At 36.2% G+C, this 24,607-nt stretch overlaps 2 protein-coding genes and 1 pseudogene across 2 annotated transcripts; 1 reads left to right on the top strand and 2 right to left on the bottom strand.

Moving 5' to 3' along the window:
• Positions 1-2,180: 2,180 nt before the first annotated feature.
• LOC145807346 (uncharacterized) lies at positions 2,181-6,031 on the top strand (annotated as a pseudogene).
• Positions 6,032-6,539: 508 nt separating this feature from the next.
• LOC114264929 (V-type proton ATPase subunit c''2) lies at positions 6,540-11,959 on the bottom strand. Its single transcript, XM_082905336.1, has 4 exons — positions 11,841-11,959; positions 6,891-7,061; positions 6,690-6,781; positions 6,540-6,577 (listed from the first exon to the last, which is right to left on the bottom strand). The coding sequence occupies exons 1-4, from the start codon at positions 11,957-11,959 to the stop codon at positions 6,540-6,542; spliced, it is 420 nt and encodes a 139-aa protein (XP_082761462.1).
• Positions 11,960-18,660: 6,701 nt separating this feature from the next.
• Positions 18,661-20,146, bottom strand: LOC145807345 (uncharacterized). The gene is made up of 4 exons (XM_082905335.1): positions 20,058-20,146; positions 19,422-19,978; positions 18,753-19,288; positions 18,661-18,672 (listed from the first exon to the last, which is right to left on the bottom strand). Exons 1-4 carry the CDS (start codon positions 20,144-20,146, stop codon positions 18,661-18,663), a joined length of 1,194 nt encoding a protein of 397 aa, XP_082761461.1.
• Positions 20,147-24,607: the final 4,461 nt, after the last annotated feature.

Here is a 24,607-nt window from a genome sequence, read left to right as displayed (position 1 = left end):
TTGATTTCTGTATATGATTTGAACAAGAATACAAACATGAATATGAATATGACTCTGTTTATGAATCTGACTTATGATTTCTGAATCTGTATGGACTTCATTCATTAAAATCCCTTTTACTCCGTTATTATTCACTGGGCTTTCGCTCACTATTTTATATTATGTATGTAGGTGAGCAGGCGCGTGACCAGGCCCAAAGTTGACGGCCTACGTTTTAGTTTTTGTCAGCCAACCTTTGTGCCTCCCGAGGAGGTTCCGGATAAAGTCAAGTTTTATGGCTGTTTTTGTAATCATAGTAGACTTGGTATATTTTGTTAAGTCTTGGCCATGATGACTGACATTATACTCCTAGGAGTGATATGTAAATATTGTATCTTCTGACATCACTCGTAAGTCTATAAAAGTTTTAAATTATATGTCTTATGTATGTCTCCACAACTTAATGGACCACTTATATTTTGTACATTAGCTTCTGCAGCCCCTAAATATAAGTTAATCTGTCAAGAGGCCTTTGGTAATCTAAGGATTACTAGCCGGTTACGATGCTAAACCCATAAGGACGGGTTTAGGTCGTGACAGTATTAAAGTCACATGGTTTGACAATTCACATCAAAGGGTTGCTTGAGTAATCATCTTCAAGAGTGTTCTTCTTCGGTGGAATCCGGAGATTCAAGCGTGGAGTGTTCGAAGGTGTTCGAAACTGTGCGCAGTCGTTGAATCGACGTGGATGTTGTGGAATCAACATCAATCTAATCAATTCTGAGACGAAGGTTGTGGTGGAAGAAATACAAATCGTTGAAGACAAATTGACAGAATTTGGGTAATTTTTTTGGTTGTTTTGTATTCTTTCTTTCCTTCATAGTGGATTGATTTTTGACATTTCGCCCGTGATTTTTTTTTCACAATTGGAGGTGCTCCAATTGTGATTTTTTCACGTAAAAATCGTCTGTGTCGATTTATTGTTTTTTGAAACAACAATCTAAATCACTATCGTACGGGCTTGATGATTTAGATTGTTAGTTTTAATTGTTTGGGAACTGGTATAATTAATCTTGAGCTGAATCACGAATCACCTAGGTTTTTCAATTGGTATTAGAGCGGGTCACTGTTTGTTTTTATCAAAACTAGAGGAGAGGAGTGTGATTTTGTGTGATTGGTGATATGGATTCAATTCATAAAGGTAACTCGACCCATAGACCTCTGTTACTTGATGGCACAAACTATTTTTATTGGAAAGCTCGTATGAGAGCGTTTTTAAAATCTATCAATGAGAAAGTTTGGCACTGTGTGATATATGGGTGTAGTGAACTTGTCGTCACTATTGATGGTGTTGATATTTCCAAAATTCTTGATAAATGGGATGCATTCGATTATCAAAATTCGAGTTGGAACAGTAAGGCTCTCAATTCCCTTTTTTGTTCCATTACACTTGAAGAGTTTCATCGTATTTGGACTTGTGCGGTAGCAAAAGAGGCTTGGGATATTCTTGAAACTATTCACGAGGGTACTACTTCTGTTAAAAGGTCAAAACTTTAACGTCTCACCTCCGTTTTTGAAACTCTTTTTATGTGTGATGATGAGACGTTTGATGATTTTTATGCTAAACTTAGTGACATCGTGAATTCCTATTTCACACTCGGTGAAAAAATCCCTGAAACTAAAGTTGTTGGAAAAAATTTGCGGTCTTTACCCGAGAGGTTCCAATCAAAAGTTACAACTATTGAGGAGGCTCAGGATGTTGATACCCTCAAGCTTGATCAGTTGGTTAGAAACTTGCAAACTTATGAAACGCACTAGATTTCTAAAAAAAAAACAAAAAGATAATGTGGCTTTTATTAGTGCTCATGAGACTGCTAAGACCCTTGAGATTGAGTTTGATCTAGAGTCCGAAATGAGGCTATGATTACCAAATAGTTCAAAAAAAATTTAAAGAAAAAGAAGTCTAATTTCAAGGATCCTAATTCAAAAGATAAGGGTAATGAAAAACTCAAAACTTTTCCACCAAAAATTGCTCCAAAAACTGAAAAGAAGACTGTGAAGGGGCAAGGTGTCATGTGTTACATTTTTAAAAATAGAGAGCCTTTGGGCAAATTTGACTCCCGAAGTAATGAAGGTATTTTCTAGGGTATTCAACCACTGGTAGAGTTTTTCGTGTCTATAACTTGCGAACTTTGTCTTTAATGGAATCGATCAATGTGGTTATAGATGACACAGGTTCTCCTACTTCAATGATAAATGAGGAAGAAAATGGTGAGTCTCTAATCCTGGATACTGAACCACAAAGTCAAGGAGAAACAGAGGTCCAAGCTCAAGAAAATGAGTCAGCACCAACTTCTAAGGTAAGTCCGAGTCCAAATAGTGCACAAAGAGACACCACTTCTGATGCTCCTGTTACTACAAGTTCAGAGTTCAAACCATCAGCAAGGGTAAAACTGAATCATCTGACTCAATAGGTGATTGGAAGTGTTGCAAATTGAATGAAAACCCGAAGACAAATTCGGGAGGAGGTATCTAATATATGTTATGTTGCATTAATTGAACCTAAGAATATAAAAGAGGCCTTACTAGATGATAGTTGGGTCAATGCTATACATGAAGAGTTAGGTCAATTTGAATGTAACAAAGTTTGGACTCTTGTTCCCAGACCTAGAGGCATGAATGTGATAGGTACCAAGTGGATATTTAAAAATAAATCTGATGAGAATGGTACTGTGGTTAGAAATAAAGCTAGGTTGGTTGCTCAAGGCTATACACAAGTAGAGGGTGTTGATTATGATGAGACGTTTGCCCTGTTGCACGTCTCGAATCTATTCGTATTTTACTTGGTGTTGCATGTTTTCTTGGCCGTTGACCGGTTGATCGGTCGGACATCCGATAACACTAATCTCCGTGTTGTAACGATGAACAGCAGCGAGGCTGATGCACGTCCACGTTTGATAAACAATATCACTAATTTAGCTAAAAAATGATTTTGGCTACTTTGATGCAGATGTTCTAAGAGCAGGGTGGGAGGTGGTGGTGGTGAAGAAATCAATTGCACCACCAACTCGAAGCCCAATCGGAGCAGGACTCAGCCTCGACACCGTCTCTCAGAAAATCTTCAACTCCTGGCTCCGTCATCCCCACCTTCTCCAAACCTCCACCTTGCCTCTCTCCATTGATCTGGTACAACTTCTCCTCTCTCTCTCTCTCTCAAATTTATTTGCCCTAAGTTGTACTGGATCATTTCTAGGGTTTGTTTATACTTTTTGTAGCATTAGCTTTTGGTAATTGCTATTTGGGGCAAAATCTACTACATACTAACAACCTATGTGTATGATGTTATCAGAAGTAACTGTAGGATATAGAGGATTATTTAGATAAATATAGTAGTATATTATTCAAAACTATGCTTGAGTAAAATTTTTGAATAAAATGTTTATTTGATATGAATCACTCCAAGAGACAAGCTCTTGTTTAAGCATATATCTATGTAAAAGCTTTAGTAATGGCTGAGTGATAAATTTCAAAGTCACAAAATAGCTTTGAAAATTTTGAGTAAACATTTGAATGTCATTTGATTTGAGTAAAGGAGTGGAGATGAATGTTTTGGTAGTTTTTTACTCGAATTTAATAAATTTGATATGGGTAAAGGGTAAGGGCTGGAGATGCCCTAAGTCACTCAAGCTTGGGTTGGATGTCTCCAAAATTTTAACATAATCAAGATCAGAGCATGTAATATGTCATGTATTTGAACATCGTTATCTATATGAGAATTATAATATTTTCACGTTTTTATGTCTGACATGTGTGGGAGCGTGTTGAGGATATACTCGAACAGTTTAAACGAGTTGTGGCTTCCTGATCTGCACCCAACCTTGGCCCCTTAAAAAATACTTTTACCAAATTTGAACCTCTGTGTACACCTCTATATCAAGTAAACTGTAAAAAAAATGGCTTCACCTGCATGAGATCTTTGTGGTCTTGGCTCCTTAAGAGATGGTCATCGAAATGGCTTTTTGACCATATTATCAAACAGTCAAATTTTAAGTTTCCTTTTCCTTCTAAGAGTTTCTCTTCATTTTACAAGCCACTCATGTGACCTACAGACAATGTGGCATGCCACAGGTTTGTAGACAGTCCTCGTTAAATTTAAACACAATAAGATCAGTAACTTTTCCCTCATTTCTCTTTTTCATTTTAAGTTTCTGTTTGCCTATAGAATGAAGCTACAGATGGTGACAAGAATATCAGATGGACACTTGCAAGAGATGAGAACTTAAATTTTATAGTGGCACACTGGGCTGATCTCCATAGTCCTGTGTACAATGCGCTACCACCAGATATTTTTCTCTGAGGTCCCTTGTACCTCTCTTTCTGTGTTTCTAATGATAAGTCTATTGTTAAAGTGAAGACTAAAATCCTTCAAACTGGTGAAATCATCGAAATAGTTGGTGATTTGCTCATTGCAGCAGATGGGTGTCTTTCTTCAATCCGAAGAATTTTTTTTCCGAAATTCAAGTTGAGGTTTGTAGAATGACACAAAAATGCTTATGGCTGTGAAGTACTCTGTGATATATAAATTTAATTAGCCATTATAATTAACTTGTGCAGGTACTCAGGTTACTGTGCATGGAGAGGAGTACTAAAATTTTCAGATAATGAGCATTCAGAAGCCATGATAGGCATCAGGGAGGCATATCCAGATCTTGGGAAATGCTTATACTTCAACCTAGGTTACAGAACACATACCATGCTTTTTGAGCTTTTGCACAAAAAGATCAACTGGATTTGGTATGTCAATCGACCAGAGCCAGAACTTAAGGTGATTCATTGCTTATTCTTATCTCATGTAAACATATTTTCTTTTTACCCTATTATGATTGAATGCTAACCAAATCATGAATTTTATTTTGGCTTGAGTGAAATCCCTGAGAGTGAGAATTAAATAAGATGAAAATAGAAAGGAAGTTTTGTGTAATGTTTTAGATTTTGCATTGATGATCATAGAACATGAGGTTTGCCTCCCAGCTATAGTGTCAGACTGTCAACCAATTCACACCCTTGGAGGATGATGATTAACCTGTAACTGTTGCTGGATAGGCTAGAAATTCATAGGAAATTTGACCTGGAAAGACTGCCAGACATAGATTAGTGTTTTGAAAAACAAATTGGTTAGACAGTGTAAGGATATTAAAAAACAAATTGGTTATTGACTCATTTCGCGAAGAAAATACAGTTTAAGGATGTTGGATCAATTCAAAAATAAATTTAAACAATTCCTTTACTTAACTTAAGAGGGCAAGCTTTGACAAAATGGTCATGTTGCTCAATTAGGACTTCGGAGTCATGAATTCAATCCACAGAAACAACCTCTGCATGGGAAGATAAGGCTGTGTGCATTTGACCCTCCCCAAATCCCGTGGTAGAGGGAGCCTCAGGCACTGGGAGACTGCCTTTTTTACAATTCCTTAAGTTTCATCCACAGACTCTGGTCTTGTTTAACCAATTTGAACTGACTAGTGGAAATTGTGAATGCAGAGGAACTCAGTGACCATGAAAGTAAGCAGCGGCATGATCAAGGAAATGTATGAAGAAGCAGAGAAGGTTTGGGTTCCTGAAATGGTTAAACTCATGAAAGAAACGGAGGAACCTTTCATAAATGTCATATATGATTGTGATCCTTTAGAACAAATAGTTTGGGACAATGCTGTATTAGTTGGAGATGCTGCTCATCCAATAAGCCCGCACAGCTCAAGGAACACAAACATGGCAATGTTAGACGCAGCAGTTTTAGGCAAGTGCCTTGAGAAGCAGGAGCAGAAAATTTGCATTCAGCGGTCGGAGAATTTCAGTCCATACGGCTTCCAGTTGTTTCGAAGCAAGTACTGCATTCTCGGTATGTGGGTCGCAACCCATTTGATCCAATGATAGCAAAGCCAGAGGAATGCAAAATTTTTCTGCAGAGAAGCGTGCCCTTCCTTGGCGATGCTCCTTCAATATTACTTTAGACAATATGTTCCATTTGCTTGAGAAGCATTGCCCTCGAACTTCTTATCATCTACAGCTTTCATTGTGTTGTAAGCAATAATCAACATAAGTTGTATGTATTCATGTACTATAAATTGTACTTGTATAGATTCATGTATAATGATAGGCTCGAATTGAAGAATTTACTTGAGTTGAGAGAATATGATTGGTTTTTCTAGATTAACTTATCACTGTAATAGATTTTTCTGATGTGGGTGATTTGTGACGCCCTCTTGACTTGAGATTATTTGAATTCTTTCCACACATCCTTCATAAACAACTTTTTTTGTGTGGTGCATTTTGGGTGGAGGCATGGGGCGGTGTAGCATGAAAATATAAATAAGTCAGATTAAATAAATAAGCCATGAAAATATATCATAAACTCACCTCTTCCAGTATTTATAATCCATCTTAAACAAAACAGCTTGAAATTAGAAAAAGGGAACAAATAAAAAATTTCAGACCAGAACTCAATCACATACTACTAAACCAATAGAGAAGAAGATACAAAGCATACAACATGTGGTACATTAGTTCTGTTGGTACCAGTGACAAGAATCACCAGACACTGACAAAAAAAAAAAAAAAAAAAAAGGCAAACTAAACTGGTTTAGAAGGCCATGTTGCTTGAGCCAACATGATTATTCCGACTATCACTCCAAACAAACTGAGGGCACTACCAAAGATTTCAATCACAAGAATCTTCACAAAAAGTGATGAGTTCTGGGCATCAGATAATGCACAACTGCTTCCAATAATTCCCACACAGAGCCTGTACCAAGCAAAAGTTGATAAACGTAGATTAGAACTCACAGAAATGAAGAAGAGACTGTTATATGTTTGTTAGGTGATTTTGGAAAGAGATAAAAGACGGAAGAAACCCACAGATGAGGTTTTCGAAACCCACAAAAATCCCTGAGGCAAAGATAGCATAACCAGCTGTAAGAGATTCAGGTTCATATATTTGTGATGGGGGAACACTCTCCAACTTTGTTTGTAGAATAATTGCAACAATAACACCGTATACAGCAACAGCTTCACAAAAGATCACACTGAAAGCACAAGGAATCGTGTCAAATTACAATCTCAATAGGCATATCCCATAAATAAGCCCATATGATATGAGTGACTGATTTAAATCACAATTACACCATAAATAGCAACAGTTTCACAGAAGATCACACTAACAGCACAAAAAGATTTTTAAGTCAAATTACAATCTCAAGGGGTATCGATTGAAGTCATTCAAAGTTATCAAGTTCACGAAAGCACAGTGCATACCATTGTGCCCTCCTCGTGGTCTGTAGTTGAATTCATCCCATTTCAAAGCTTTTAGCTAGACCGTCAAAACCTTGATTGGTCAGAGAGGTTCATGTATATGGCCCTCACATCACTCTAGCCCAACACAGCCACCAACTGTAATGTGCGTAGCGTATAGGTGGTGGGGGTAAAAGTTAGGAAGCCTTACAAGTGTTTGAGCCATGAACCAGACCAAGAAATGGCTTGATTACTGCCTTTGAGGTTAATAAAGACCATTTCAATTGCCGATTAATGAGAATGTTTAAACGTCACAGTAAACAAAGTCTTTCACTTCCAGTTTCATTGGTGTATTCTAGTCCAAAAATCTTAAACATCTCTTCTAAGTCAAGAAAATACATAGGTGTTCTTGCTATTTTTGTCACTAAATTTTCTAATCGGTTTGACTGTTTCATGCTATGCTGATTCTTAATACTTGCTCCTTCAACCAGTGGCAGCATAATTTGTAAGATTTGCAACTTGAAACAGAGGTCTACATCAAAAGAAAGAATGTCCTAAAATTTCTGTCTCAACTCCACTTGCATCACCAACAAACTAGATCTAAATGTCGGGTTTGTCATCAAATTTTAGTTTGATTTGATTTCAGAACCAAAGTCAAAATTGTTGAAAGTTTATATTTTTTTATAAATAAAACACAGCATATTTGACACACCGAATCAAAATTAAGCCCAATTTTTCCTTCAATCCAAGGGTTAATTATAAACTAGCAACTCTGACTGAATTAACTAATCAAAATAATGACCTCTAATTATTACTCCAATAATTGCTAATAAGGTAAAAATACATATATATATATATATATATATATATATAGAGAGAGAGAGAGAGAGAGAGAGAGAGAGAGAGAATTGAAATAAGAGGTAGGGTTTGTTGTGATTTAGGGCAAAGGGTTTGTTGCGATTTGGAAGAAAATCTGGACCCGGTTTGAAGTACTGCTGGCTATTGTTATTTGGAGTGTTGGTAAGTGATTTATACGATTTATTTTGTTTCTTTCTTCTTGTAATTTGTATATGAAGTTTTGTTTTTGTTTTTTTGATTTTGTGAATAAAGTAATAGCAAACTTTGTGTTTGTATATTACTTTATTGCATGGGTATGTGTGTTAGTTACTTTAATGTCTTTGATGCTTTATGAAATTTTTTATCTCCATTGATAGATCACTGCATTGACTGATTGGTTGAACAACTGCATTGACTGAGCGATGGACCACTGACTTATCCAATTTTTTATCTCCATTTGTTGGTCCCATGCCACCTATTTAATCCACTGAATTTTTTTTTTTAAACTTCTTACCTAAAATATTTAATTACCAAACATAGCCTTAGCTCCAAATAAAGTTGGAAATAAATTGAGATGTTGATAAACAACTAAAGCGGCCACTTTGGACTTCCAAAAAATGAGTAAAAAAGAAGAGTTTCAGATTTTTTTTTTAGCTATTATATTAATTTATATTTAAAAAAAAAAACATTTGAATTTCAAAAGTACCACTAAAAAGCTTATAAAATTCGGTGAAAATTTAAAACTACAATATAGTTGATGTAATGAATCATTTAAACTAATAAATAATTATTTTTAATGGAAAAAAAAAATCAATTGATGTTGTGGGTTATTTAAAATTAATGTAGAGCTGTTTTTTAAATACAAGAATTGTGTATATAATACAATTAATTATACTAATTACAGTTATAATTATCATTTTGAATTTAAAGTTAATTAAATATTATTTTCTATCAACGATTTTGTAATTAAAATGTAAGAATGGTGATAGTAATATTTTGTTACAATTTTTTCAATTTTTAACCATTGATCTCGGATTATTTTGTTCATTTCTTTTATTATAACTTTTTTTAGAAAAATTAGTTTAACGCCCCTCTCTAATTTTTAGTAATGAGATTATATTTTTTTGTAGCCTAAAATCCCTCACCTACATGCATATATCACACCCTGTCTCTCTCTCTCTCTCTCTATATATATATATATATATATATTTATGCATATACCAAACCTCTATTTCTCTCTTTCTTCTGTCTCTTCTCTCTCTTTCATCTCTGTATTCTCTCTCTCTCTCTATGTGAATTTTGGTCCACACTACAAATCTTTGATTAGGACTTTCATACACTCTCTCTCTCTCTTTCTTTAGGATGTTTTTGGGAAGATGGTTAAAAGTTGACTTTTTGACCTTTTTTTTTTTTTTGAAAAAACATGTAATAAATGGGAAAAGTGATATAACCCAAAATGGGTAAAAAGCTGACTTATATATATAAAAGAGATTAATCTTTGTGGTGGTGTTTCGGGAAGAATCGGCTAAAAGATTAGTCCAACACGCGATTTGTGCTTGAAAACATAATAAATTAGGTATGGTAGTAGATGATATCTCTATTATCTGTCTCTCCTTCTACAATTCGACATCCTCAAGCTTCCATAGCTGTCTGGGTGTATATTTTTTTCTCAACTCTAGTGTACTTAAAAATGAATATAGAGTTGAATGACAAATATAGACAATCATGTCCCTATTTTCTGTACAAAAGATATATATATATATATATATATATATAAATATCTTTGTAAGACACATATTTGCATCACTTATTGAATTACTTCCCTTATAGAGGGAAGAATTAAAGGGTTGACAAGAAACTATGCCATTTTTTTCTTTTTCTCTTTTCTTTGTATAATACAGAGAGAAATTTCTTCAAACTAGAGAAATTTTCAAAACACAAAGAAAATAAAAAAAAATTCTTTGAATTTCTCTGAGTTTGACCAAAATTTCTCTAAGTCGGGTGAAATTTCATTGAGTTGGATCAAAATTTCTCTAAGTCTGGCATTTGAATTTTCCCTAAAAACATTAAAAACTCACTAATTTAGGTTACTCGTTTGATTTTTACTAATTAGTTGTCTTCTTGTGTGTAATTTTCCCTATAAGATGAATTTTCTCTAGCACTAAGATATCCCCTTAAGATTAATTTTCTCTGAACACATTAGAATCTCTTTCTTTCTGTGCCCTGCTTGATTTTCTCTAGCTAGTTGTCTCTTTGATTTTATCTTGAATTGTCTCTGACATTTGAATTTTTCTTACCCACGTTAAACTCCCACTAATTTATATTGCTTGTTTGATTTTCACTGAATTTCTAATTTCAAATTTTATTTTTGATCTTTTGGAATATGTATTGTTTTCTGTTTATAAAACTGTAATTAGATTTTGTATTTTAAGTTGTTTGATGAACTTAGCATGGTGTTTTCTTATAAAAATTATAGAAAAATTAGTTTGTGAATAGTTCAATTTTCTTTGATTTGTTCAAAATATAAAGAAAATTATGAACAAATCAGATAAAATTTGTCAAAACAAAAAAAAATTTATGAGCAAACCAAAAAAATTTTAAAAAATTTATTAGTGTTTTGAAATTTTTCTGAATCAAAATTTCTCTGTAAAAATTTGAGCAACCCCAATATTATAAAAATATTTCATATCCTTTATATTATAAAATCTTAATACGAGAGACTTTAAAAAACATTATTTATTTACTTATTTTTAATATATTTAAGTAAATATTAATAGTTAAGTAACATTTGTGTAAAACTGTCCCCAAAAAAATCCTAACTAGAGTGCATTAAAGGCAATTAGTGGCTGCAGAAACACAAAGTTCAAAGAACATCTACAAAAAATGCAATTTTGGAATCCTGTGGACATAAACCATTACGCTCTGTTTGGTTAACAGATTTGAAAAAGAAGAAGAAAAAAAAAAGAAGTGAAATATCACTTTACTTCACACACCTTTCATATTTTTGTTTTCAAATTCATTCCCAAATCTCCAACCAAACAACGCGTTAACGAATGTGCAAGTTTGGTGACTGACCCTATTAGCAAAGCAACTGATCCACAGCATGGCAATACATCATGGATATAAAATCAAATAGAGCTTCAAAATCAGAATTCAATAATTAAATAATATCTCTCAAGTATTACTCATTAACTCGACAGAAACATAAATGGAAAAAAGAAAGTGCTACATTCTTCACATAGCAATGCTTTCACCTAACAGGAGCATAACAATTGTATTACAGCTAATATAGCATCATAAAAGCATGCGAAAATTTGAATGAAAAAATACGAGAAAAAGAAAAGAAGATACGATCCTGCTTCTTGTCTATTTAAGACGCCTCTGATCAGTTGTCCTCCACCTTCACCTCATGCCACACAGTTTTTTTGTGTCACCACACCCCAATCTTCATCTTAATCCATGATATATAAAGAGACATGTATGAAACTTCTCTTTTTTCCCTGGATTTTCAGCAACCAAACGGAACAGTGAGCCTGTTGCTTCCATCTTTGTGGTAGAAAGCAATGCTAAGTATAATGCATTGTTAAGCAGAGATTGGATTCACACCAATTACCCTTGTCTCTACATCTACTAATGTCATCACTAGCTTCTGATGACGAGAGGACGGTTACACATTTGTTGTTGGTATAAATCCAATCTGTGCCTAACAGAACATTATACTTGGTATCGCTATCTACCATGGAAAGGGTATCAACACACTCTCTGGATCCCACAACCAATTGCTTGTCCCCAATGATGGTACAATCTTTAGTTCAACTAGAGCCAGTCTCCCACTTGCTTGTCCCCAATGCAGCATTTGTAAATTATCCCATATTTTTTTTGGTCAAATTCTATAATTCCTTCTTTTTCTTAATATCAAAGGAAAGCATAGTGGGAACAAAGTATCTTGCTAAGTTATTTTGTAGTGATAATATTGTCAATTTTTTGTTTCTCACTTCTCGCAAGCATTGTTTGTAATACCTTCAACTTGTTTTTTGGTTACTCTTTGCATCTTTTTCTTTCTTCTTTGATCTTTTTCGTACTTTTTTTATGAGGCATGGTTTGTACACTTAGAAAACATAAATAGTATATTCTCATTAATAATAAGGGTGTCCATGTGTTAGTTTGGTTCGTAGTAGCACTAAATTTGAAATCCAATTATGATCGATTCCAAGTTTTTGGAACAACACAGAGATGCATTCATATAAAATGTTAAGCAAAAAATTTGAAGAATATTTAAGTCCTAAAAAAAATAGATGAGCATCATAGACAAATTAGACTACTTGAAATTACCTGATACATCTATATCTTCAATGAAAAAGTTAAGAGAGAGAGAGAGAGAGAGAGAGAGAGAGAGAGAGAGAGTATGATCCTGTTGAAGTCATTCAAAATGCTTTGCCTAAAACGCCTCTGATCTCCATTTCTCCATTAGTTTGTGTCGCAGATAATTGGCACCCTATTCCAAAATCATTTCCGCTTGGTTGCCGAGAAAAAAGATTGCTTTTTTTCCTCTCAATTTTCTCAGGAAACAAACGGACAAGATGAAACGAATTTCAAGCAGGTGCCAAACTTACCTGCGACATAAAACGATGGAGATTGAAGATCGAAGGAGCTTCGGCAGGACATCATGCCCGACTTTAGCAAATTCAACCTCTCCTCTTCTCTTCCGCGGCGATTTGTAACGCCCTCAAAATTAAACCCATTATATATATATATATCATTGACATGCATTATTTAAAGAAAACAATTTATTAATTCATTCATCAGAGTATTACTAAATAAAAGCATTACATGTAACATCGAATAAAATGCCCTACAGGCTTACATCTTTCCAAGCCAACACTTGGATACAAAATATGAGTTCTAACTCAATACAAGAAAAGCTCTAGTCTTGAATGTTTACATGTACTAATAAATAAAGACAATTAACTAAAGATAGTCTTCTTCAAAATCCAGAAGCGAAACCCTCCCAAGCTAAGTCCTTGGAGGTAGCTTATCACCTGAACCTGAAAATGATGTTCCCATAAAGGGTGAGCCACAGCCCAGTAGAGATATACTAAACCAAAAATAAGCATTGAATAAAGCAATAGCATTCAATAATTGGTTAACCAAGTTAATCAGTTATATCTTTATACAGTTTCATGACATTAATGTCTAAGACACGTTTTACTTTCCAATATATTAATTCAATATGGCTCAGAACCTGGCCAAACTTACAACAGTGTACTATATGTATCAAATTCACATTCTTCCAATATTAACCAACAAATGAGACTCAGGCTCAAATCAAAACACTTCATACTTCCAAATTAATACACATTTTAGTGCTGTATCAATAAAACACTTCTATATAAATAAGCACACATAAAAGTGATGCTAATGGAGTCCATCCCCTATCTCCTCCCAAACAAAATCCGGTTTAGAGATCCATCCCCTATCTTCCCCTAAACCATGGAGTACATCCCCTATCTCTTCCCACACAAATCAATGTATGCAAATGCAATGCTCAATCAATACACATATTTTCTGTATCAATGCAATAGTCAAAAATAAATTAATGACTTAACCAATGTGATTAGTTTCAGTTATTCCTAATCCACATGCAATGTCTACAACAATCACGACTATCCTCCACCGATAGCCCAAAACAGTTATTTCTAGACTGGAAATAAATATATCAATAATTCAATGGACGAGTGATTTACACTATCCAACTACACCATTTAAGCATTAAATTTCCCAATTTCATGAATTTAACCAAAGTCCCCAATTCCCTTAAACCAATTATACAAATTAATTAATTTAAACAACTAGGGTTTTTCCCAAAATTATCAAAGTAACCCCAACTTATCAAAATACCCAAAACTTAGAACAAAACTTATAAAATGGAGTAGGAAATCCCTACCTCGAAGAAAACAACCCAAATGGAGAAGACAGAGATGAATACCCAAATACCAATGTGCTCCAAATCGCCAAATGTTCAGATTAAATGAAAGCCCTCGACTCCCTCTATCTTTTTAATAAAGCAACTAGGGTAGAAACACACTCTAAATAGATCAAACCTAAGAGAGAAGGTGAGTAGGGAGAGAAAGAAGTCGGACCTAGGGTTTGGAATCAAAAAAAAGATGAAAAAGACTGATCAAAACCCGCTGCTGTCTAATTAAACTGGACAGGCTCGCTCGAGCGAAGACTTGGTCGCTCGAGCGACCAGACACAGAGAAGATACGCTCGAGCCAAGGAAGCCTTGCTCGAGCCAACAACCCAAAAGCTCGCTTGAGCGAAAGAAAACTCGATCGAGCGAAGAACTCAAACCCCCAGGTCTGAAACCAGACACACGCTCGAGCGAAGGAACTATTGCTCGAGCGAAGAACGAACTAACTCACTCGAGCGAAGAAAAGCTCGCTCGAGCCAAAAACCTCTATTCTCAGGTCTAAGTACAAAACGCAGTCCTCGCTCGATCGAAGAAACCATGGCTCGAGCGACGGACCAAAACAAAGAGCTTGCTCGAGCGAAGAACTGCTCGCTCGAGCAAAGAGTCAAAATTCTGGGCAGCAACCCATTGCTCCCAAGCTCAACCAACCTGCTACAGACCTGCCTATTGCTTCCCCCAACTCAAAAATAGGAAATTAAAGGACGGTAACAATCAAAATACAATGGTAGGAGCTACAAAACCTAAGTCCGAATACAATAATCATATGGGAAAAGACCGGGGTCGCTATACGATTTATGAGCGATTCTGCTTCATTTCTCTGGATCTAGGGTTGTGGAGTTATTTATATTGTGGAAAAATCAATTGACACAAGGCTTCCTCTACACCGAGAGCTTCTATTTACACACACCAAATCCCCTCTTTACACATCCTTCTCACTACACACACCAAAAAATTAATTCTTAATTATTTTACTCACTGCACACACATTTCATTCCACATCTACCCTCACACACACAAACACATACGCCCCCCAGACCCTCAAACCCAGCTCTCTCGACGGTGCACACCCATTGAAGCTGCATCTCTCACATTGCTCTCCCAACGGTGCAAATACACCCATTGAAGCTGCGCTGCATCTCTCACATTGCTTTCCCAACAGTGCAAATAGCTCCCTACTTCACACAGTTGGGGTAACTTTTTTCTCCAATCATTAATTTTTTTCATTTGTCAAATAGCTCCCAACGGCTAGCATACCCCATGTTCTGTTGAAATTAATGATTATTTTTTCATTTGTAATGTAGAGTTTTGTATTAAACCATTTTCAAAATGAACAAGTTGTTCGGAACTGGTTTTTCGAAAGATAACAATTTGTTCGGACGTAGAAATCCGAAAATAATCATTAACAGTAGATTTTTGAAAATTTTTCATTGTTTCGATAGTCAACTTCCGAAAATTTTGAATTTGGACAACACCCACTTCCGAAATTAAGTTTGTGTTTCAGTTTTCAACTTCCAAACATGTTTTCCCCCCCCCCTTCTCTTGTATATTCTTGTTTGAAGGGAGCTTCTATTTCCACATCCCCATTCTCCTCTTTTACACACACTTAATAAAAATTATTTTTATTATAATTTTATTTTCAAGTGAAATTACTATTATAGACATTAAATAAACACATTCGGAAGTTGAATGTCAAAAAAATAAAAAAAAATTTGGAACTCTACTTCGGAATGCTACTTCTGAACCTGTTATTTTCGGAAGTTGAAAACCGGCATTCCGAAGTAGCATTCCGAAGTATTGATGGATCAGTAACCGGGTTATTTTCGGAATGCTACTTCCGAACCAATTGTTTATTTTCAGAATTCTACTTCCGAACCAATTATTTATTGAAAAAGATGTGTAAAGAGAGGAATGTGTGTGTGCAAATAGAAGCTCCCTTGTTTCAATTTTATAGTCATTAAACATATTATTTTTTGCAGATAATATGGATTCTGAATGTCAACAACGTGTCCCACCTACTGCTTCAAATAGACGACGTCGTGAATTGGATATAGACCATGAACGGGGACGAGGGCGTGGGCGAGGACGAGGTCAAGGTCGTGGTTGAGGTCATGATCCAGTTTCGGTAGAATATGATATCCCCAGTGCCAGTCAAAGTCGGAGCCGAAGCCAAAGATGTGTTCAAGGTTATGATATGCCTAACATTGCTGTGGAGGATGCCTCTTTACCCGATTCTCCCACTGTCCAGGAAGAGGACCTTACTCATGTTTTTCCAGGTGGACCGACTGATCCATCAATATTACGGAGTTTCAATAGTCATGTCGCTGCAGCTATTTGGCACGAGGAGGTAAACATTCCTGAGTAGAAGTGAAATTCATTTGTATTTGAATTTTTTTTTTTTTCTGTGTGTGTTGTATGGTAGTTTGTAATGAGACATTATTTGTGTTATAGGAACGAGGGCCCCTAAAGTGTCATAATCACTTTTCGAAGATCCTTGCATGGCCATGGTGGTCAGTAGACAACAACACCAGATTCAAAGCCATTATTGAGCAGTCTAGGCTGTCACAGTTAGCTCATTGCACTTATCGGTTCGTCAACAAGCTTCTAATCTCCAGTTTTGTTGAGAGATGGCAACCTGAGACAAACACATTTCACATGACAGTTGGTGAGATGACCTTGACCCTGGATGATGTTGGCACTATTCTTAGCCTTCCCATTGTAGGCAAATTAGTCAGCGTACCAGATGTGACAGATCATCATGGAGTTACACTACTGGTTTATGGCTTGGGGATTACTGAACGTGTAGCGCATGAAGAGGTTTCTACTGCTGGTGGCAATTCAGTCAGGCTTGAGTTGTTGCGAAGTCAGTTTGCTGGTGCCACAGATTCAGACCCCGAGGAGGCTATACAGTGCACTGCTAGAGCTTATTTGTTGTTTTTGTTGGGATGTACACTCTTCAGTGACAAGAGTGGCGGCAGGGTTCCTGTTGTTTACCTTGGCTTATTGATGGATTTGGGATCCATTCATACTTACACCTGGGGTGCTGCTACATTAGCATTTTTATACAGACAGTTGGGGTATGCTAGCCGGTCCGGGGTTAAGCAGATGGGTGGCTATATGACTCTTTTGGAGGCATGGATTTATGAGCACTTCCGAGCATTCCGACCTCACCAGAACATGGGCTACAATGAAGACATGCCACACGTGTACCATTGGGCATCTAGGAGAGAGGCGGGTTCCTCCATTGATCATTTGAAATCTTTTCGAGCTGAGCTTGACAGTTTAGTAGCTACTGATGTAAGTTTACTCGTCCTGAGATAATTTTAACACTTACCCTTTATATACTTTAATTCAAAAACACTTTACGTTTACAGGTTATTTGGGATCCATACCACAGCTATAGAGACCAGCATCCATGTAACCTGGTTACGTTCTACCATGGATGCTTAAAGTACTTAGACATGGTCGAACCCTATCATCCAGATAGAGTTCTGAGGCAGTTGGGCAGGGTTCAAACCATCCCAGATGCACTGCTATCTCCTAGTCGTGGTGCTCGAGGCAACATATCTGCACGATATACAGTCATGTATAGATACTTGGATAGGATCTGGGAGGCTTGGGATAACCACGTGTTATCTGAGCAGCGGAGGAGCACACCATTTCGTCAGCCTTGGGAATGTGTACCGAGTTACATGCATTGGTATAAGAATATCACGCACCTATATGTTGAGCACACTGATGAATCGCGTGTCCATGACCATCAGGATTTCAGCCAACATGCCGATGTAATATATTATCCTCTTTTATGCATTTGTAACTTGCTTTTTATTTTCTGATATGTTCCCTAACATGTGATATTCTTTTCAAATGCAACGTATTGCACATGCACTGTAGATTTCATATCCTATTATTGAGGCTGGTTATCAGGAGGGGATTCGACATCCTCATCGACTTTACCAGGCTATCGAGACTATGATGCATGTCCTTGAAGGTCAGCACATTGACGAAGCTGGACCTAGTTCTGCTGGACCTAGTTATACTGGAGGTCGCTTTTTATCTCCGACATTGACATACAGTCGTAGGCCTAGGCGTAGGCATATAGCTGATTCGTGACATATTATTTGTTAGTTGATGTAATTTTTGTGGTGTTTTTTGTAAGATGATATTGTTGTAATGGTAACAGTGGTTAATATTTTCTTATTAGAATGGAATGGCAACAATGGTTGATACCATTGAAAATGACATTTTATTATTAGAATGGAATGGTAACAATGGTCGTTGATTTTGTAAATGATATTTTCTTATTACAATGGAATGGTAACAATGGTCGATAACATTCAATCCATGCCACAGAACACATCAACATAAAAAACACATCCATTAATTTCTTCCATAATTCTAACATTGTCAAATGTATACATGTGTCATGCGACATCAACAACATCAAATGTCTCTCGAGTAGCTACATTATTATGAATAATGCCTTTGAAATGTTGAATACGACGCACATATGCATCATCCTAGTCGACAGCGCAAGGGTGACTGTATTTTCACCAATTAGTGGCTATATGAGGAACTGGATGGCCTGGCTACAACAAAACCTGCACCAAATATCAATTGAGTCAGTGGTCATACCTCATAACTTCTTGTACATGCACAAATTGATAAGTTTCTGTTATACCTGGGCGAAATGATTTCCATTGACAAACCCAATGGCAATCTCACGTCTATCAAGTAGAGGTACTGGCACTGTTCTAAGAGGTAAAAAGGTGAGACATTGCTGTAATGACAAGTGGGATAACACAAGATTGTAGCACGATGCAACAAGATGCCCCATGTCTGGCATAGTCATCCAATGTGAGTATCCAGGACTGTCTTCAAGGTATGACAATATGCTTGTGAATTCTTCAAACCTTTCGTAGGACCCATAAAGTGTAATGCATTCCTCTTTGTGTGTGTGCAGCTCACCCAACAGATCATGCCTAACCTGAGCCCAATCATCTTCTGTATGACCAATTGAAGCAGCTATAGCCCTGAAACCACAATTCCTATCTGCAGCTACATCCTTGACAAACTTAATGTATGGTTTCAACCCAGAACGGAAAGCATCAACATATGCACCAGGTTTCACTGTTCTAGTAATGTATACCTTCCCTTTCGCATTCACCTTCTCCTTTCCCTTAACAGGTCGCTTCTTCTTGGTTTTCAGAGTAGAAGCTAATGTAGTGATTTGAGTGTCCCTAGGTGAGAAGGAATCATGCCCAGATTGCACCAACTCAAATGCACACGGGTCACGACGGGTAGAAACATTGATCTTCTTATGATCCCGAGGACGTGTTTTGGGCTTCACCTCCGGCTAAACAAGAAAAGCGCTTCCCGCTTCCCGGATATACAATCTCTTTCAACTTCTTCAAAAGCTCCAACCGCATGGTTCTATCACTTTCATTAAACTTGTTCACAAACAACTCTACTTCTGCATGACAACTCACCTCTGTTTCCTCTTCTTTCTTGCATATGGAGATATGAAGTTGCCTCCACTGTGAGTGTATGGTAGCAAGTGGTATAGGACGATCTTGTCTGATGTAGTCAGCAATCTCATGGGCACAAGGTAAACCATGAGTGTAGCGAAGGACGCATCCACAAGCTTCAACATCAATACCAATGGAATTGGCTCTCTTACTCTCTACGAGCAAATACTCCAATGCAGAGATAGACACATTACCCCGTAGCTCCCTGAACTGAGAAGGTTTAAATTGATGTTGCACAACAGTTAGACTTTTCTCAAATGAAGCCTTGATATCAGTGTGTTGCAACTCAAGCAGACTGTGTATTTTCTCAAATGATGCCTGAAATGAGACTTGACATGAACCCAATTGTCTTTTAAGTTTTGCATGTGCACTCTCAGTCCTGTTCAATTCAATGTAAGCCAAATTAAAATCAAGTACATGGCACTTATTAATAACATATTGAACAAAAGTGATATTACCGGTTCGTTGTAACATTGCCACAATGCATACACATGTCTGTCCATGCCGCCACAAATTTCTCCTTGTAAAGAACCAACCAAGTATCCATGACGTATTTGACTGCATTAGGATAACTACCGAATTCCTTAAGTAATGATTTAAGATGCTCATCGTATTGAATTTCAGAAGATGAATACACTAAAGAGTTCCACTCATGGTTGAACTTCTCCTATTTCTGCGGTGTCTCAAACATTTTCTTGCATTTGGTCAATACATTCTTACTGATATGCCAACGACATAATAAATGTCTGCCACTCGGGAATATCTTCTGTATGGCATTCATCAAGGCTAGCTCTCTGTCAGTAACAATAATTGTTGGCACAACAAAACCATCCAGACATCATGCAATGTAGCTAACACCCAAGCATAGTTATCGACCCTCTCATACTGTAAGTATGCGAAAGCTATAGAGAAAGTCATTTAAGTTGATGTCACTTCCACAATTTTAAGTAGAGGAAGACGATACATGTTGGTTTTATATGTGCACTCCATAATTAATATACGTGGGAAAGACCGAAATAAGTCCAAACTGGTAGGATGTGCCCAAAACAAGTCTGTCATAGTCATCGTGGATTCTTCAGAACGATGGCGCTCAATGTAATTATACTTGGCCAATTCACCTAATAAGTGTTGCATCTGTGATCTTCCAGCTCTCTGTACCACCCTATTTCGATGGCGCACATTGTAAATGGTTTTAAGTGTGCTTACATTGAGGGCATCTCGCTATTTCAAGGTTACTAGGATTTCTTTTGGCCGAACCATGCTCTTTGACATATCCATTAACAATGCTTTCTCATCCTTTGATAGCCTCCTCGCATATGAATGTCCCTCAAGGTGCTCCGCAGGTGGATGGTTATGCAATCTGCATACTACGGTCAATGTCCATTCATCATGTGTGGTAAACCTGTGAGCCCTCATATCAAAAGGACAACCACACTTCTTCGTACCGGTTATTCTTGATGTATTGTTGCCATCATGTTTTAACTTCTTTGTCGCTCTATATTGGCCACTCCTCTCACAAGCAAGATACATCTTGGGTCTTTTTTTCCCTCCACCATAGTCTGATGTTTTGATTACAATGACCAAACCATTTCTCTTTCCAACTTCACGTACCCAGTTGAGCAATTCATCCTTACTTTTGAATACCTACAAAGTCAAATAAATATTATCAAACATGTACATTTGTTGAGCAATTCGAAACATAATCATTATAATTTTGTAGAGTGAACCTGTTCAGCTGTAAATTGAGTAGTCTAATCCAACACAAAATCCGTGCAAACCTGACTTCCTTGAGTTGACACATATTCCTACATGTTTTGTATAACATTACAAATTTTTAATGGCATTATAAAGATTAATTTGTAATTCGAAACTGTAAATTTGGTATGCAGTTTGCAAATTTGGAATATAAAATGGAAAAAAAAAAATTGTACTTCATTCATAAGTAATTGTCCGAATTTATTTTAAAATTTCGGAAGTTGAATGTTGTAAAAGTTAACTTATTTCGGACAACAACTTTCGAAATTAAATACTGATTTCGGACAACAACTTTCGAAATTAAATACTTATTTCAGTAGTAGATTTCTGAACAAAATAATATAATTCGACTCTAGTTATCCGAACGACGCTGGAAAAAAAGAAGAAGAAAAACTCACATTTCCTTTGCTATGTTTCTCATAAACATTATTTGCTGATTTTCAGAAGACGAATCCTCCATAAAAATGATGAATGAGGAAGAAGCTATGAATGAGAAAGGATGATGCTTTCCTTTCTAGCTTAATGTATGATGAATGAGTGCATTGAGAAGCTACGAACTTGGAGCTTAATGGAAGAAGCTACGAACTTGGAAGAAGCTACGAATGAGTGAATGAGTACTTTCACTTCTAGCTCAATGGAAGAAGCTACAAACTTGGAGCTTCAACAGATGTGAAGTCTGGATGGATGTGTGCATTAAGACGTTTTGAATTGGTATGATGTCTAAAATAGTAATTTCACTTAGGAATAAAATTGTAATAAAATTAAATATCATTAAGTGTCTGTATAGAGGGGATTTGGTGTGTATAGATAGAAGCTCCCCTCTACACCACTTATTTATTTATTTTTTAAAATTACAATTCTATCCCTCAATAAAAATTATTCTTTTTGATATCACACAACTAAGCATCTTAGGTCCTGTTTGTTTTGGAGGATATATAGGAGATTAGGATTGAGATGGAGATGGAGGTGGAGGTGGGACCCATTAATATTGTGTTTGTTTTGAGAGATAGAAAAGGGATTGAGATAGAGGTTCGAATTAGGATGGGCTTGGAAGGGGGATTAAGATGGAGGAGGTGGAGGTAGAGGTGGTATTAGGTATTTAGTCCTTCGGCTTAGGTAATTATTATTTTTTTTTACATGCTGGGCATTTTTTTTTTTTTGAACATTAATGTTTAACATTTTTATATTTTTTGTTAAGTAAAAATCATAATTTTATTTATTTTAGTATTTTATATTTTTTTTATAGGGTAATAATTTAACAATTCACACACTAATAACTATCATCAAAACAAATACAATTTACTTAACCCCCTCACTATCAAATCCCTCACTCTCAATCCCTCGCTATCAATCCTCTCCATTTACTACTGAAAACAAACGGAGCCTTAGAGCATCTCTAATGATATTTGCTATTATAGTATTATCATTGCTATAATTTGACAATGAATAGTAGTAAATTGTCAAATTATAGCAATAGTACTCTAATGGTCACATGTTATTTTGGCAAATCTCAACCAATTTTTCCTTCAATTTTGTAGGTGTTATTTGGATATAGGTTTTTTAGTGATTTATTTATTTATTTATTTATTTTTGTCTTTTGTAACCTTTTTTTAAAAAAATTAAAATATTTAAATATTTACATTGTACCCTACTAGACAAATATAAAAAATTAAAAAAATGAATTTTTTTTATATATAATTCACCTCATCAAAAAAAAAAAAAAAAAAAAAAAAACACCAAACTACAAAATTTAAAAAAAAAAAAGAATAATAATAATAATAATAATAATAATAATAATAATAATAATTTATTAACTACATTAAAATTGCATAGACCACTACATTACATTGCAAAATAAAAGCTATATTTAAAAAAATAATAAAAATTACATTGACAAATAAATGACATTGCAAAATTAAAAAATACATTTTTCCGTAATTATTCATCAGGAGGCAGGAAAAAATAGTAATTTAGGTTGCTAACATGTGTAGACCACTTTGCAAAAATCTTATTTTTGCGTATTATGTAATATGCTCTTGTCTAAGGGTCCAAATGAGAAATATACTTAGTCATTATCAAATGTTCTTTCTTTTTGATCTCAAGTTTTTTCATCTTTTGCAAATATTTTTCCTTTTTGATCTCAAGTTCTTTCATCTTCTGCACTACTTGAACTCTTTTTTATTCTCTTTCAGTTTTTTTCATTTCCTTCTCAACAAGGTATTGGTTAAATGTCTCCAACAATTATTAAATTTGTAAACTTCAACTTCAACACCTTGACTTTTTTAAAGCAATTCTTTTGTAGATTTCCTATCCATAGGCCTTTTACCCCTTGCAGAGACACTACCCTTACTAATTGGGTTATTACCAATAGTTGGATTGTTACCAACACTTGGACTATTATCCTCTTCAGGGTTTACACCAATTTCCCTGCCCTTGCCCTAGTGCCCCGGTAGACGAGATAGCACTAACCATATCCTACTCCCGACAATACGATGGTACATGTCGTCGCAGACGCCGTGACAACACCACCTTCGCCTACTACCGCCAATATTTCGACACGGTGGTGACTCGTGAGGTAATCTGAAACTCATATTCATTTCTACTTTATTTCCATTACTACTGCTCTAGTCGATACTCTGACAACTGACAGTAACTAACAACTATGAATTCCCTATTTACAGATCGATTGGTAGCCTTGGGCGATGATGCCGGCTGGGGTATAGGACCAGTATGCTGGATCTTGGGCTACATCCTGGTATCGGATCCTGCTAGAGGGTCCATTTTACTGAGCATGATTTTTGGGTGAGCAGTTCGCGCGCCAGACCTTGGGCCTACCTGCCCCGGTTGTTCATGCTCCACCTCCAACATCTATGAGGACAGCCGATAGCCTTCTAGTTGAGGCTATCGTTTAGTATATAGAAGGGCAAGATGTTGATTTCTTCAGAGGGAGGGAGATTACGCGACCTTTATCCGGACTCATCTCATGCCACTCTTGATCGGAGTTCGTGCGGGCGATGCTGCAAGTGCTCCTTTGGCTAGAGAGGCTGCTCATGAGGCCGAGGCTGATATTGGAGAGGCCCCTCATACTGTACATGTAGTCAGTGGGCCAGAGAAGAGAGACGTTGCTTGCACTCCACGGTATCCAGGTATTCTCCCTTCTTCGTATGCATTTCATTGCTTACTCGTACTGTTATGCACCACACTACACCGATATGCAATACTCATACTGTATACTGTCATGCATTCTGATATT

This window comes from Camellia sinensis, chromosome 14, assembly GCF_055761805.1.
Source record: "Camellia sinensis isolate YWXY chromosome 14, ASM5576180v1, whole genome shotgun sequence".
Lineage (NCBI taxonomy): Eukaryota > Viridiplantae > Streptophyta > Magnoliopsida > Ericales > Theaceae > Camellia > Camellia sinensis.
This window is presented reverse-complemented; position numbering and strand designations above follow the sequence as displayed.

What these genes read in the sequence shown, in the direction of transcription:
- LOC114264929 (XM_082905336.1), bottom strand. Translation starts at nt 11,959, where the DNA reads ATGCTGCATTGGGGACAAGCAAGTGGGAGACTGGCTCTAGTTGAACTA. An exon ending in GTGTTGATACCCTTTCCATG is followed by an intron (nt 7,062 to 11,840) that starts GTAGATAGCGAT and finishes TTGTGCTTTCAG; the next exon opens with TGTGATCTTTTGTGAAGCTG. An exon ending in TCTTGTGATTGAAATCTTTG is followed by an intron (nt 6,578 to 6,689) that starts GTAGTGCCCTCA and finishes TTTTTTTGTCAG; the next exon opens with TGTCTGGTGATTCTTGTCAC.
- LOC145807345 (XM_082905335.1), bottom strand. Translation starts at nt 20,146, where the DNA reads ATGGATACTTGGTTGGTTCTTTACAAGGAGAAATTTGTGGCGGCATGG. An exon ending in GGCAATGTTACAACGAACCG is followed by an intron (nt 19,979 to 20,057) that starts GTAATATCACTT and finishes TGAATTGAACAG; the next exon opens with GACTGAGAGTGCACATGCAA. An exon ending in CTTTTCTTGTTTAGCCGGAG is followed by an intron (nt 19,289 to 19,421) that starts GTGAAGCCCAAA and finishes TCACTACATTAG; the next exon opens with CTTCTACTCTGAAAACCAAG.